At 42.4% G+C, this 15,000-nt stretch overlaps 1 protein-coding gene across 2 annotated transcripts in view; it reads left to right on the top strand.

Annotated features, from left to right (window-relative positions):
• Window positions 1–15,000, top strand: part of LOC125968090 (glutamine-dependent NAD(+) synthetase-like) — a 66,909-nt gene that overhangs the window by 24,730 nt on the left and 27,179 nt on the right. For both annotated transcript variants that reach the window (XM_049719244.2, XM_049719245.2), the window contains exons 3-4: window positions 3,122–3,238; window positions 7,844–7,897. In XM_049719244.2, the coding sequence (XP_049575201.1) occupies window positions 3,122–3,238; window positions 7,844–7,897 (171 nt within the window). The remainder of the gene's footprint in view (window positions 1–3,121; window positions 3,239–7,843; window positions 7,898–15,000) is intronic.

The raw sequence follows: 15,000 nt of genomic DNA on the forward strand, positions 1-15,000 counted from the left end.
GTTTCAGTTGCATTGGTGTTGATGGAATTAACAACAGGTGCACTAGAGGGGCAACAACGAGATGGTCCCCAAAACAGGACTGATTTTGCAGGTGGAGGCCATTTCAAGTTCCTCCCTCTTGACCTTTTTTAACAGTTTTTCCGCAAGTGTTGGCTTTAGCTAGAGTCATTATCACGACTGGGAGCATGAGGCGATTTCTTAACCCTCCTGAAGTTGCAGATTGTCCAACTCCTCCAGGATGGCACATCCATGCGTGCTGTTGCAAGAAGATTTGATGTGTCTCCCAGTACAATCTCCAGAGCATGGAGGAGATTCCAGGAGACAGGCAGTTACCCTAGGAGAGCTGGACAGGGCTGTAGACGGTCCTCATTCCATCAGCAGGACCGATATCTGCTGCTTTGTGCTAGGAGGAACAGGTTGGGCACTGCCCGAGCCCTACAGAATGACCTCCAGCAAGCTACTGGTGTGAATTTCTCTGCCCAAACAGTCAGAAACAGACTTCACAAAGGTGGCCTCAGGGCACGATGTCCTGTTTCCTGTGCTCATTGCTCAGCACCGTGGAGCTCGATTTGCATTTGCCATAAAACACCAGAATTGGTAAGTCCGCCACTGGCGCCCTGTGCTTTTCACAGATGAGAGCAGGTTTACCCTGATCACCTGTGATAGACGTGAAAGGGTCTGGAGAAGCCAAGGAGAGCGCTATGCTGCCTGCAACATCATTCAGCATGACTGGTTTGGTGGTGGGTCAGTGATGGTCTGGGGAGGCATTTCCATGGAGGGACAAACAGACTTCTACAGGCGAGAGAACAGCAGTCTGACTGCCATTAGGTATCGGGATGAAATCCTTGCACCCATGGTCAGTAGGTCCTGGGTTCCTCCTGATCCACAACAATGCCCGGCCTGTTGTGGCAAGAGTATGCAGACAGTATCTGGAGGATGAAGGAATTGACACAATTGAATTGCCCTCACGATCACCTGATCTAAACCCGATAGAACACCTCAGGACATAATGTTTCAGTCCATCATACGCCGCCAGGTTGCTCCTCAGACTTTACAGGAGCTCACTGATGCCCTTAGACAGATCTGGGAGGACATCTCACAAGACACCATCCGTCGTCTCATTAGGAGCATGCCGCGATGTTGTCAAGCATGCATACAAGCTCGTGGGGGCCACACAAGATATTGAAAAGAATTGCAGAAGAAGAATTTGAGTTGCAGAAATTGAATTTAGGCAAAAAGGACAAGCCTGCCATATAATTTTTTCACTTTGATTTTTGGGGTGTCTGTATACTGAGCCCTCTGTAGGCTGAAAACTTTTATTTCCATTAAAAGATGTGGCATCCTTTTGTTCCTGAGACATTAAACTGTCCATATCAGTATAGATATCCCCCCAAAAAAATTTCACCATTGAAATCTGATGTGTTTTCAAAGTGTTACTTTAATATTTTTTGAGCAGTGTATATACAAGAGCTAACAGAAAATGGAGAATATACTCCGAAGTGACATACTTATGTTTTTTTTTCACGTTATTGTGCATTTTATGGCTAATGCGACCTATATTCCGGAGCGACTTTTAGTCCGAAAACTACGGTATGTATGTATGTATGTACGTGAGGTTCATGACTGGGGAGGCACTGATGCCATCCCCCGGTAAAATGTTTTTGGCACCTAACCGTTTAACTAAAAAGGTTGGGGTACGCTGCTCCAGTGTGGCTTATTCATTATTTAATTTGAACTATTTTAATTAAAATCTCATATCAGCAGTCTTCACACATAAGAACACTCAATAAAGCACTTTTGATCGTGCGTACCACTCCGTTTGAAACGACTTCCTCCGAAGTCCCGTTGTCCGAATAAAACCTTTTAACTCCGGAGTTGGTCTTCCTTTACTGACGACCTCCTGCTTCGTCCCAAAATCCATAGTTGAAAATCGTTTGGATATGTAATCCTCCATTGTAAAACAAAATGTAAAAACAGAAAGAAAAAAATAAACGAATGTAAAACGAAATAAATGGACGACTCCTCCGCAGTTGTTCACTGTAAATTTGAACTGGAGATCTTTTATTCTACAAGTAGGCGCATGAAGCATCCCGGGGTCACTAGCCTTAAGGCTGGAGAACCTTTTTTTTTCGTTGCCTCCGTAAGGTCTCTTTTCAAAGCCGTTTTGTTCATCTTAAGAAACACGACATTACAGACAGATGACAAAAAACACTAGATATTATATACATCACCTTAACTACAGAAAATAGTTAATATAGCCACAGTGTTTGAACACTTAAACAGCGACATAAAGACAGAGAGCAGTTCAGTCCAACTGCATAGTCTGTCAACATAGGCAGCCGTGTGATTACGTAATCCTCAGAGGAGGCTAGGCAGGAAGTTGGCTCCTCTGAGCGAATCGTCTTTGGTTTTAAAGTAACTGTAAAAATTCAGCGATTTTGGTTCAAAATGATACAAAACTATTGAAATTAAAAAGATGACGACTTTATAATAAAATAATTGAATTTCTTCTTCCTCTTTTAATGATGCAGGGGAGGCGTAGATACCTTATCAATGCTTTTTAAAATATAATGGGCGAGCAGGGTTGCGCATCACGCAGATGAGTGACATTGACTGAAAGATCATCACGCTTTCTTCCTTCCTCCTACCACGTCGCATTTTGATGACACACGTGACATGCAGCAGTGGCCGTGGTTGCCAAACAATTTTTCTCCCACTTAATTAAGCCTCGTTTACAGGATTCTTTGGTCGTCTGTGAGGAGAATACCTGGGACTTTGTCTAACGAAGAATAAACTCGGGACATAAATGAACTGCCCTTCAAAAACCATTCATTGGCCCCAGAATCAGCCCGTTCACTAAAACATTGAACCAAAAATGCGCTTTGTTTAATTCACATGCATCCAATATATGAATGAGTTTAAGAATGTTCATTGAATTCATTCAGGTACGACACTGTACCTCATATCGCACAGCTCTAATTACTGTATATTCTTGTACCAAAGTGTCAGTGTTTGATGTTCTTGAAATGAAATGTCTCAGACAAAATGTGGATTATATTTTTTGCCCTACCTTTCTTTTCATATTGGCTAATACCGTTCTTATAATTCTTAATTTTTTTAGTGGGTATGGCTGCGCAGACCATTTTCATGAATCGGATACATTGCTCCACTGTTTTGAAGTTCTCAAGAAGCTTCTAGAATCTCCCATTACCGAAGACATTATTTGTGATGTGGGAATGTAAGTATTAACTATAAAAAAAAAATGCTGAAATCAAGAAATAAAAGGACTTGTCCTCACATTCCAGACATGATTGCCTTGTATGATAAACTATGGGGCAACATCTTGACACTATTCTATTAATCATCGTCTATTTCTCATGATGTGCTTGTTTTTCAGGTTTTTATTTAACAAATTGCTATTATGTTTAACTTTGTGATACTTTTTCTGGCTTTTCAGGCGCTAGTTCAGCGGTTAGGTTTTGCCACACAGCTGGAGATGGGACAAACAGTGAAGCAAAAATTTAATTGAAATACCTTGAAAAAATTTTGAATTTTGTTAACAACATAAACATTGACTGATCTCATCCCCATGCTGTCTACATAAGTCTTAAGGCCTACTTAGTATATTCAATCAGGCATCAGCTGCTCAGACGTCACTGCGTCAATGCAGCGCGCAGTTTGCCGAGAGGCATAGTGACTCCAGCGTGTCCTGGTTCATCCTCTGAGCCTGTCTCTGGTGGAAAATGCCCGCAACACCTACCCAAGGAGGCGTCCAGGAGGCATCCAATTCAGAAGTCCGAGCCACCTCGCCTGGCTCCTTTCAATGCAGAGGCTTGAGTCAGAGTCCCTTGTGGATGACTGAGCTTCTCACCCTTTCTCTCAGTTAGAGATTGGACTCCCTGCGGGTGATACTCATTTTGGCCGCTTGTATTAGGGATCTTGTTTTTTCGGTCACGACCTCCACCTCGTGACCATAGGTTAGGGAAGAAAAATAAATCTAGCAGTAAATCAAGAGATTTGCCTTTTGGTTCAGCTCCTTCACTACAACAGCAGGTGCTGCACCGATCCGCCTGTCGATATTACGCTCCATCTTCCCCTCACTTGTGAAGAAGACCCTAAGATACTTGAACTCCTTTACTTAAGGCAAGATCTCATCTCATCCAACCCGGAGAGGGCATTTCCCACTTTTCCGACTGAGGACCATGGAGGTGCTGATTTTCATTCCAACCCCTTTACAACATTTTGCAAACAGCTCCATTGAAAGTTGTAAATCACGAGTTGAAGAATTCAACAAGAACATATCATCAGTAAAATGGAGAGATGCGATGCTAAGGTCACCAAACCAGACACCCTTAATGCCTCGGCTTCACCTAGAAATTCTCCCCATCGAAGTTATGAATAGAATCTGTGACAAAGGGTACCCTTGGTGGAGTCCAACCCTCACTGGAAAATAATCTGACTTACTGCCAGTTATGTGGACCAAACATGCATACTCGAGGACCCTGTTGAGGGTGTAGAGCTGGACAACTGTTTTATGGCCAGGAAGAAAACCACACTGCTCCTCCTGAATTTGAGATCCGACCCTCCTCTCCTTACAGACCTTACCGGGGTGGCTGAGGAATGTGATTTCTCTGTAGTTGGAACACACCATCATGTCCCCCTTTTTAAAAATGGGGACCACCACCCTAGTCTGCCAATCCAGAAGCACTATCCACAATGCCCATACAATTTTGTAGAGGCGTGTAAGCCAGGACAGCCCCACAACAGTTTAGGGATAAGTGGATCCCATCCAACCCCAGGGCCCTGCCACCAAGGAGCTTTTTAATCACCTCAGTGACTTCAAACCCCAGAGATAGGAAAGTTCACCTCAGAGTCTCCAGGCTCTGATTCCTTAATGGCAGGCATGTCATTGGAATTGAGGAGATCTTCTTCCCACCAACTCATGACATCACTAGCACCCCATAGCACCTATACACAGTGTTAACAGTGCACTGGTTTACGCTCCTGACACGCCAGATGGTGGACCAAAATTTTCTCGACGCTATCAGTTATCAAGGATCTAGGACCCAAAGTGCAGGGAAGCAAGAAAGCGGATAGAGTTAAATAAAAAGTGATTTAATTCAAATAAAACAAAAAGACAAACAAAGCACTAATGGACAGGGAAAACTAAATAGATAAGAACAACATGGAAACAAAATAACAAAATAAACCGACTTGGCATCACAAAGCACAGCGCATAGCAACACATTGCGTGGACATCGGGGACAGTGCCTCTGGATTCGTAGACTGGGGTGGTGGTCCCCCTCTTCAAGAAGAGGGACCGGAGGGTGTGTTTAAACTACAGAGGAATCACATTGCTCAGCCTCCCTGGTAAGGTCTATTCAGGCATGCTGGAGAGGCGCGTCCGTCGGGAGGTCGAATCTCGGATTAAGGAGCAGTGTGGTTTTCGTCCTGGACGTGGAACAGTGGACCAGCTCTATACTCTTGGCAGGATCCTCAAGGGTGCATGGGCGTTCGCTCAACCAGTCCACATGTGTTTTGTGGACCTGGAGAAGGCGTTTGACCGTGTCCCTTAGGGAGTTCCGTGGGAAGTGATTCGGGAGTACTTCGGGAGTGTTTCCGGAGTTGAATTTGTTCCTAGTGAGGGTTGGACTTTGCCAAGGCTGCCCTTCATCACGATTCTGTTCATAACCTTTATGAACAGAATATCTAGGCCAGGGGTGTCCAAACTTCTTGCAAAGGGCCAAATTTGATAAAGTGAAGGGGGCTGGGGGCTAATAGTTTTCATATAGTTTTTTTAATCGTTTTTTTATATAGTTTTAATATAAAAAATTCATGCAAATACACACTGTTATAAAACAATTTTCATTGTCTTTATTGTCTTTATTGTCTTTATTTTTCAAATGACAAAATAACCAAATATAAGCCACTTGGGCAGATGTGAACAACTCTAAAAACACAAATTCTGCCTTTCATTCATATCTGAAGAGTCAGATAACATTGAACAAACTGTATGAAATACCTTAAATTTACATGAGTTTAAAACTATTTTTGCCTCAAGAACATTTTAAGCAGGAGTTATAAGTAATGCAAAGTTGTCTGTTATTATTAAAACTTAAAACAAGTAAATTTTACAATATCTTTCAGAAAGTAATAGGTTGTGTCACGTCTACAAATTCATAACATCAACAGTATTAACATGGCCACTTCGTAGCTTGCTTTAGTAATATTTACTTTTGACTCACAGCCCCGCGTGAAGAATCGCTGTTGTAATGCCAGTTCAGCTTGGAGCTGTTTCACTTTACCAGCACGGTCACTCCCTGTTACCTTGTCGTATGTGTGAGCATGTTTAGTCTGATAGTGTCTCTTTAGGTTGAAATCCTTAAGCAAGGCAACTGTCTCTTTACAAATTAGACAAACACAATTGCCTTGATTTTCAGTGAAGAAGTATTGTAATTCTCATCTCTCTTGAGAGCGACGGCCCTCAATGTCAACTTTCCTCGATTTCGTTGCAGTCGGCATGGCAGAAATGAGTGGAGAGGGGTGCGCGCCACGGATGCAGACTGACATTAAAAAGGTGCTGCCACCTTTTGGTAAAAGGAGGAATTATAGTTTAAAGTTTCATTATTTTTTAAATTCAGTTTAACAGTGCAGGCGGGCCATAAATAATACATTATAAGACCGAAGCTGCAGGCTGTATGAAATCTGACCGGGGGCCGGATTTGGCCCGCCGGCCGGACTTTGGACATCCCTGATCTCGGTGCAGCAGAAGCCTTGAAGGTGTCCGGTTTGATCACCTCAGCATTGCATTTCTGCTTTTAGCAGATGATGTGGTGCTGTTGGCTTCTTAAAGCCGTGATCTCCAGCTCTCACTGGAGCGCGTCACTGCCAGGTGTGAAGTGGTCTGGATGAAAGTCAGCGCCTCCAAATCTGAGACCATGGTCCTCAGTCGGAAAAGCTTGGAATGCCCTCTCCCGATCGGGGATGAGATCCTGCCCCAAGTGGAGGAGTTCAAGTATCTTGGGGTCTTGTTCACAAGCGAGGGCAGGATGTGGCATGAGATTGACAGGCGAATCGGCAGTGAAGCGGACTCTGTACTGATCCGTCATGGTTAAGAGATGAGCTGGAAGGCGAAGCTCTTAATTTACCAGTCAATCTACGCCTCTACCCTCACCTATGGTCACGAGCTATGGGTCGTGACTGAAAGAACAAGATCCCGGTTACAAGCGGCCCCAAATTAGTTTCCTCAACAGGTTGTCTGGGCTCTCCCTTAGAGATAGGGTGAGAAGCTCGGCCATCCGGAGCGACTCGGAATCGAGCCACTGCTCCTCCACATTGAGAGAAGCCAGATGAAGTGGCTCGGGCATCTCAACAGGATGCTTTGTGGACGCCTTCTCCAGAGAGGTGTCCCTTTGGCAGGAGACCCCGGGGACGACCCAGGACGTGCTGGAGAGACTATGTCTCTCGGCTGGGCTGGGAACACCTTGGGATCCCCTGGGATGAGCTGGATGAAGTGGCTGGGGAGAGGGAAGTCTGGGCATCCCTCCTAAATCTGCTGACCCCCGCGGCCCAACCCGGATAAGGGGCAGATGTTGGATGGATGGATGAGTTTCTTGCAAATCAAATTAGAGGCACAATGTGGAGCAAAAAAGTGCTTTATCCACCCTCTTCTTATTTAGCATGTTTATCTGTGAAGTCATATTGACTGTTTAAACAAATACTCCCTCCCCCCTTATAAAGAAAAATGTTGAGGGAGACTTTAAATGAAAGACAGTAAGTTTCTTCTATGTGTAAATTGCAGTCCTGTTTATTTTGTGTGGTTCTGGGTGTTCTTCTCCCTTAGGCCCATCATGCATCGCAATGTACGCTACAACTGCCGGGTGATTTTTCTCAACAGGTAACCTTAAAAACTTGTCATGTTAAATGTATGGATATGCGTTTACAGGTAGTGTTTTTCTATGAGATAATACATTCAAAAACAGTGAAGGCATGGCAGAGTCAGGCAGATTTAAATGGATAAAAACAAATAATGTATTGTCAAAAAAGCTCATGGGTACTTTAGATATGTATTGCTGTTTATCCATTTAATGAGGTATTGCAATTGGTATGATAATTATTATTGCCTAGAGTTGCATGTGTACAGTCCCCCTCAAGTTTTTCCGAAGGGTGGATAAATTAGATCAGGGGTATCCAAACTTGGTCCTGGAGGGCTGCTGTCCTGCCTGTTTTCCATGTCTCCCTGCTGCAACACACCTAATTGAAATGATCAAGATCTCAGAGCTTGTACAGTATTTTCTGCACTATAAGGCGCACTGGATTATAAGGCGCACCTTCATGGAGTTTTTATTTTACAATTTTTTTCATATATAGGGCGCATCGGATTAAAAAGCACATAGAATAGAAGCTACTGCATCAAACTGGGGTTGACTAGGGTTGTGTTATGCATCCATTAGTTGCGTTATGCATCCACCAGATGGTGCTGTGCTAAAGGGACGGTCAACCCAGTAAATGAGGTAAAAAAAAGTCCAACTTCCATTTCATATGAAAGTGATACGGTTTGGCTTCTTACTTGGTCCAGCAACCCCACTCAATTTTGATGGTTATAAACTTTATTTAAAAGAAAAAAGCGAGTGAGTTGATTAGCCTGTTAGCTTTAGCGCCAGGTTTGTGTATGCACAGCCAAACAAACTTGCAGCGGTGAGGGGGTGTGGACACTGTCTATTGCGCAAATGCGGTTCACTGTGATTTCGTCCCGTTAGGCTTACCTGTATGTCAATCAAGCGATGGAATGGATTCTAGCCTAGGGGAGAGTGGGGTAATTTGTGCCAAGGGCCAAGTAGTTCCACCCCTGTTTTCCAGAAAACCATAGAAGAAGTTGGTCATGTGACCACCTATTTTGAAGGGGCATCCATTTCACTCATGGCTTGAGAGGTAAGCACATTTAAGTTCAAAAAACATTTTTTTGCCCTCAAAAGTAAAATTTCTATGATTAAGTTTTTTTTTATTGCTGTGAACAATTATAAACAACTTTGAAAACAGTTCAACTATGTTTTAGTGCTTTGGTAAGCTACAGCCATACAATTAGCACGATGCTTGCTCAAAACAGCAGGGGGGGATAATTTTTTTCAAAATGGTGGGTCTGGGGTAATTTGTGCCAAAGGGTCTGGGGTAAATTGTGCCACTGGCAGAAGATAAAGATAAAAAGGCTGAACAGGAAAAGAAAAAGAATGAGAGAAGAAAAGGGCTATGAAAGCTGCAATTCGAAACAAAACCAAGAAGAAAATGACAGTACACTAGCTCAGAAGAAACCTCCACCACCAATGATGAGGCAGAAGATGGCCTGGAGAAGATGCACAGCAGAGAAAAGAAACAGGCTGAAAAGAAGAAAAGGAGTGGAAATAAGAAGGGGAGCCTGAAGGGGTCAAAGTAAAACATACAAAAACAAAGTGCTCCCCAGTAGCTCAGAAAAAAGTTACGTTCCACTTCCACTTAGTGATGTCACTGAATATGACAGTTCAGGTGTCCAGAGTGATGATGATGGTGACAAGATTTTGTCTGCTGGTGACTTTGTCATTGTGAGGTTTGCGGGTAAAAAATCAAAATCCTATAACTGTTGGATTGGTGGAGAATGTTGAAGGTGACGAGATTAGTGCAAAATTTCTGAAGCAAAGTTCTAAGAGGTCTCTTGATGGTAAGCCCATTTTCACATTTAGAGAGAATGATGAAGGATCATCCCTATAGGTGACGTGCTCAAGAAATTACCCACACCACAAAAGGGAAGGGAGCATAAATTTACATTCCCCTGCAGCATTGCCATGTGGGATGTTCAGTGGTAGGCCGAATCTGGGATGAGATTCAGCTGCGGATGATTAGGTGCTCATTTTTGAATTTTGATTTTGTTCTGAGTAGCCTATGTGTTTACACCACACCACAAAACTTGGTGGTACAGCCAGAAAGGAGCATATTTTCAAGACTCAATTAGGTGTTCATGTGACTGTATAGGCCTTGTGATAGAAAAGTGGCCTTTGATGTTGTTAAGACTTTAAATTAAAGTTAAACAAGTAATTTGTATAGAATTTGTCTTTCTTTTATAGAGCATTATCATTTGTGAGATTAAAATGATCTGTTTTACTTCAATTATCAATGGCACAATTTACCCCAGTGTATTTTCTCTAATGGCACAACTTACCCCATACCAGGGGCAAGTTGTGCCACAAAACCACTTTTTTTCTAAAGCTGTATTTCTCAAACTTTGTTTAAGATCCAAAACAATTGCTCCCAGGTCCTAAACTACTTATATGTAGATATCTTAGTTGGAGCCATTACTGTTATCCCCTTGCTTTAAGAGCACTTTAAGTAGAAATTGGCACTACTTACCCCACTCTACCCTATAGAAAAAAAGTTTTTTTTTAAATGTCATGCGATCGACTAGTAGTAGCCAACTTTGGTGACGCCCCTGACCACAGTTGCCGTAATGCTGAAAGCGATGCTACCTTGCAATTTAATAGTCGTACTGAAACGTACTGAAATATTTTGGCAGAGTGCTGTGTACAACCACTATGGATCAACAAGTTCATCAATTGACCCATATATAAGGCGTGTGGAAGATGGCCCTCATTAACTGCCTGAGATTGTCAAATGAAGACTTGATTCGCATTATAAGGCACACTGTGTTTTTTTGAGTAAATTATAAGCTTTTAAGTGCGCCCTGTAGTGAGGAAAATACGGTATATGAGCTAACCATTTGAATCAGGTGTGTTGCAGCAGAAAAACATTTCGTGTCCAAATTCACACGCTGCGTCCTCCGAAGGCCGGTTTCTCGAATACTTTTTAGGCTCCGTGACATCATTTCCGGAGCGACCCCACCGCACGTCACATTACAAACTACCGTAATTTCCGAACTATAAGCCGCGACTTTTTTCCAAAATTTTGAACCCTGCGGCTTATAGTCAGGTGCGGCTTATATAAGATTTTTTTCGTGATTTTTGTGATGACTTGATCACTTTTATACACTCGTAAAAAGGCTGTGGACCACTGTTGTGCGGTATCTTGAAGAAAAAAACAAAAATACTATTTTGAAACACTACTATGGCTGCTGCTTATTCTGGCTGTGTAGCCTGTGACTATTATGAGCTTTAGTAGGAATGCACGCTAGGTGACCTGTGTCAAAGGGCTCTAAACCCTTTCTCTTACTCTGCCATGTGACTCAGAGATTACACAAAGCAGTGGCGCTGTTTGGACCATCTGCATTGTATCAAAACCCAATCAATCAGCATTTAAATTCAATTCTTCTGACATTTTGCTCACCAAAAACAAGTTGTAATGAATGTGAACTTTTAATGCATTATATTCAGAAGGTTACTTTGAACCCTGAGGCTTAAATGGCGGCGCAGTGTATTTATGGATTGTTACGGCTTTCTGTGTACTGTCTTTCTTTGTAAAAAAACTCATGTGCACGTGCAGCTTATAGTCCGGTGCGGCTTATGTAAGAAAAAAACTAAAATATCCCTGAATTTTAGCTGGTGCGGCTTATAGTCCGGTGCGGCTTATAGTCCGGAAATTACGGTAATGCAGTCTTATGGCCGTCGTTACCATGGCGACTGGGTTGTTTCTTATTATAAAATATAATAAATATGGATATAATACAATATTATATATTTACCTAGGGACTTTGAACATGTAAACACAACTACCAGAAGTTGTCAAACATAGAGCTAAAGAAATAAAGCACTCAAATACAAGATTTTGTGTGCTTTGGAATTCGTGGATTGACCAATAATTACAAAAACAGCTTAATTAGGTTTCTGGTAAATATATCGACATTTATAAACATGCCATTTAGCCAGCAGTATCTTACAAAATGTACATTCGTTGCATGGGTAACGCATAAGTATTTTTTGATACACTTGTTTTTTTTTCCCCACTCCGTTGTTGGAAAAGACATATGTGATGGTGGCTTCGTAGCAGACTTTCGTGATGCCCACATTGCTCCACTCTCTACTGCAGTAATGCATTCAACACATGCCCACTCACTCAAGCTGTCAGAAACGAAGATGAAAAAGTTCTTGTACGCATGCATTTAGTGTCTTCGGTGGAGCATTTACTTTGAAGTTCCAGACACAAGTGGTGTGTCGTTGCTTGAGGGCGTCTTCAGTTGGCTCAACGTATTACACGTCAAGAAGAGGTTAGGAAAGCATAGAAGAAGAGAGGCAAAATTAACGCTGCGAAGGTCACATTTTTATAGCCTTAACCTATGGTCCGTCTCCATAGAAACAGGACCAGATTCGACAACTGGTTGTCGAAGGCTGCAAGAGTTTGGATGCCAACGGTGCGGTCTTGTCACACCAGAAATTACGCCATGTCATCGCCATATTGTGCGTTGAAGGACGTGGTGCTCCCTACAAAATTTAGTTTCATCTAGCTCTACAAAAATTTGAAGGTTTATGTAACAGCCCAAGTTCTAAAAAATAGTTTCTCAGAGCCATATGCTAAAACTAACAAGAAGGCGGATATTTTGAATTTTCTTTAAAATTTGCCGTAGCTTTGACTTCAACCCTTACAATGCCAAGCATTATTAGAAAAGACAACCCTTGAGATCCCAGCCGATTTCGAGCAGCTTCACTCATCTTTCAAGGCTGACATGACTAATGACTATATACTTAAGTGGTACCAAATGAGAGGTTACTGTTCTTTAATTAGAAAAAAAGTATGATTCTACCCAACACTGTTCTGTAGTTATCACTATTTTAATGTAGGTTGGTCTCACTCAAATCAGCAATTGCCGACAAAATAAGGACAAACTGAGGTTTTTGCGGAAGACATATTTCCTGCACAACCATGACTTTGACACTAACTCCATAACTACTCTCCATTCTTCTTCCATTTGGGCTTTATGAGCCAGCAATAGGATCTCTGCCATCAAGTGGTTACAGTTAACCACTTTAATGTAGGCTTGACGATGAGTGGAGAATTGCCCAAGAGTCTCGTCTGCCCTTTCATAAAATAAAAAGTTGACGAGAATATTCGTCGGTGGGATATAAGGTCCTTACTTTTGATGATGAGTTTTCTCGTAGCTGGGAAGCAAAGTGTTAAAAGCTGCTGTAACATTACCTACAAGAATCCTATCTTGTCAAAATTTCTCACATTTGATAACAGTCCAGGCCTGAAAACATCTACAAACTTATTTTTCACAAGTGGTAGGCCCACCTACTGGCTACATGAAATAAATGTTTTCTTCCTTGATGTTTGTCTGCTAGCGGGTTAAACAGATCTACAAACCAGATTCAGTTGAAGTTGGGAAATTGTGTAAAATGTAAATAAAAACAAAATACAACGATTTGAAAATCTTTCTCAACCCATATTCAATTGATTACACTACAAAGTATTTAATGTTCAAACTGATAAACTTACCATATTTTTCGGACTAAAAGTCGCTCCGGAGTACAAGTCGCATCAGCCATAAAATGCACAATAAAGAGGAAAAAAACAAATATAAGCCGCACCGGAGTTTAAGTCGCATTTTGGGGGAAATTTATTTGATAAAATCCAACACCAAATACAGACATGAACCAGCAAAAACAGGCTAAACGAAACGGTACGCTAACGTGACATTAACACAAACGAGGAGCTGAGAACGGGCTTGACGTAACATTAAGAGTTATTCAAATAACTATAACATAAACAATATGTTTATCAAACCATCTGTGTCACTCCAAATCATTGAATCCATCGATCGAATTCTTCGTCCTTTCTGTAAACAACGCTGCGTGTGTGGCGCGCCGCTGACTTCGGGCTTGTCGTCAGTTGCAGTTCAAATTATTCCACAGGCCCATGTAACGATATATAAACGATATATCAAATAACTATAATATAAACAACAATTTTATCAAATCGTCTGTGTCACTCCAGATCAATGAATCTATCGATCGAATTCTTCGTCCTTTATGTAAACAATGCCGTGTGTGCAGCACGCCGCTAACGTCGGACTCGTCATCAGTTGCAGTTCAAATCATTCCACAATATAAACAACAATTTTATCAAACTATCTGTGTCACTCCAAACCATTAAATCCATCGATCAAATTCTTTGTCCTTTATGTAAACAACGGCGCGTGTGCGGCGGGCCGCTGACGTCGGACTCGTCGTCAGTTGCAGTTCAAATTATTCCACAGGCCCATATAACGATATATAAACGATATATCAAATAACTATAATATAATTAACAATTTTATCAAACCATCTGTATCACTCCAAATCATTAAATCCATCGATCGAATTCTTCGTCCTTAATGTATACAACGGCGCGTCTGCGGCGCAGCGCGTGTGCGGCGCGTGTGCGGCGCGGCGTGTGTGCGGCGCGGCGTGTGTGCGGCGCGGCGCGTGTGCGGCGCGGCTCGTGTGCGGCGCGTGTGCGGCGCGTGTGCGGCGCGGCGCTGATGTCGGACTCGTCGTCAGTTGCAGTTCAAATTATTCCACAGGCCCATATAACAATATATAAACTATATATCAAATAACAATAATATAAACAAAATTTTATCAAACCAGCCGTGTCACTCCAAATCATTAAATCCATCAAAATCTTCGTTTTGTGTCACTTAAAAAAAACTGTTGACTCCGGAACTACGTGCGCTACGGGAGCTGATGGTGGAGGGTGGTACAGGCGCTGGTCGCTGAGCTGGTCGGATTATTCTGTCACGGATCGGAAATGGAGCTGGGTGACCAAATGCAGCTTGGACCAGGGTTTATTGAGGGAAAAGGTAGTTGGAAGGGAGCATGACGGGAACAAACCAACAGAACCGGCAAACTAACATAACTTAACGGAGACAGAGTGACAGGGGTAACCGACAGACCAACTTGGAGAGAAACTAACCGAACTGAAAGACAAACCGACGAGACTACAGGCAAGAGACGAGAACAATCCGACAGGGGAGTGAGGGGCAGACAGGACTTAAATACATGACAGCTAACAAGAGGCAGGTGAATGTGATTACATTGATTGTGA

The sequence above is a fragment of the Syngnathus scovelli genome, unplaced genomic scaffold (genome assembly GCF_024217435.2).
Source record: "Syngnathus scovelli strain Florida unplaced genomic scaffold, RoL_Ssco_1.2 HiC_scaffold_44, whole genome shotgun sequence".
Lineage (NCBI taxonomy): Eukaryota > Metazoa > Chordata > Actinopteri > Syngnathiformes > Syngnathidae > Syngnathus > Syngnathus scovelli.